The sequence below is a fragment of the Kryptolebias marmoratus genome, unplaced genomic scaffold, assembly GCF_001649575.2.
Source record: "Kryptolebias marmoratus isolate JLee-2015 unplaced genomic scaffold, ASM164957v2 Scaffold66, whole genome shotgun sequence".
Lineage (NCBI taxonomy): Eukaryota > Metazoa > Chordata > Actinopteri > Cyprinodontiformes > Rivulidae > Kryptolebias > Kryptolebias marmoratus.
In genome coordinates, this window is record NW_023665800.1 from 36,605 (window position 1) to 37,084 (window position 480).

A 480-nucleotide genomic window follows, 5' to 3' on the forward strand; every position below is an offset into this window, starting at 1 on the left:
CTCCTCCTCCTCCTCCTCCTCCTCCTCCTGCTCCCCCTGCTCCTCCTCCTCCTCCTCCTGCTCCTCCTCCTCCTCCTCCTGTCTCTGTTCTGCAGGTGTTCAGGCAAAGAAAAAGGATCCTGAGCTCCACTTCCTGCCCTCTGCGGTCCAGACCTTTCAAAATAAGATGCAGCTGGTTTCTCCTCTCTGACTCCATCAGACTTCAGGTTGTTGGTTCCTCCAGATGTTTCTCAGCAGCTGTTTGTTCTGACTGCCTCCTCAGCAGCTGGGACCAACAGGGTCCAGTTTTCTGACATTTCAAAGAAACATTTAAAATAATTTGGTTTAAATCCTCCAGCTCAGACTAGCACACACACATACCAGTTCTACACACGACTCAAGACCAGACTGGGTCAAAAAGATCAATCAGAACCAACCAAAACACAGACGCCTGAGCCTCAAACTGCATCAGATCAGTGTGTTAGTCTGAGTTCAGATATC

The 480-nt window shown here is 49.6% G+C and overlaps 1 protein-coding gene across 1 annotated transcript in view; it reads left to right on the forward strand.

Annotated features, from left to right (window-relative positions):
- The window catches only part of slc35a2 (solute carrier family 35 member 2), a 10,068-nt gene extending 9,618 nt beyond the window's left edge, over positions 1-450 (forward strand). Inside the window, exon 6 of the mRNA XM_017442032.3 lies at positions 96-450. Within this exon, the coding sequence (XP_017297521.1) occupies positions 96-123 (28 nt within the window). The 3' untranslated portion in view covers positions 124-450. The remainder of the gene's footprint in view (positions 1-95) is intronic.
- The last annotated feature ends 30 nt before the right edge of the window (positions 451-480 follow it).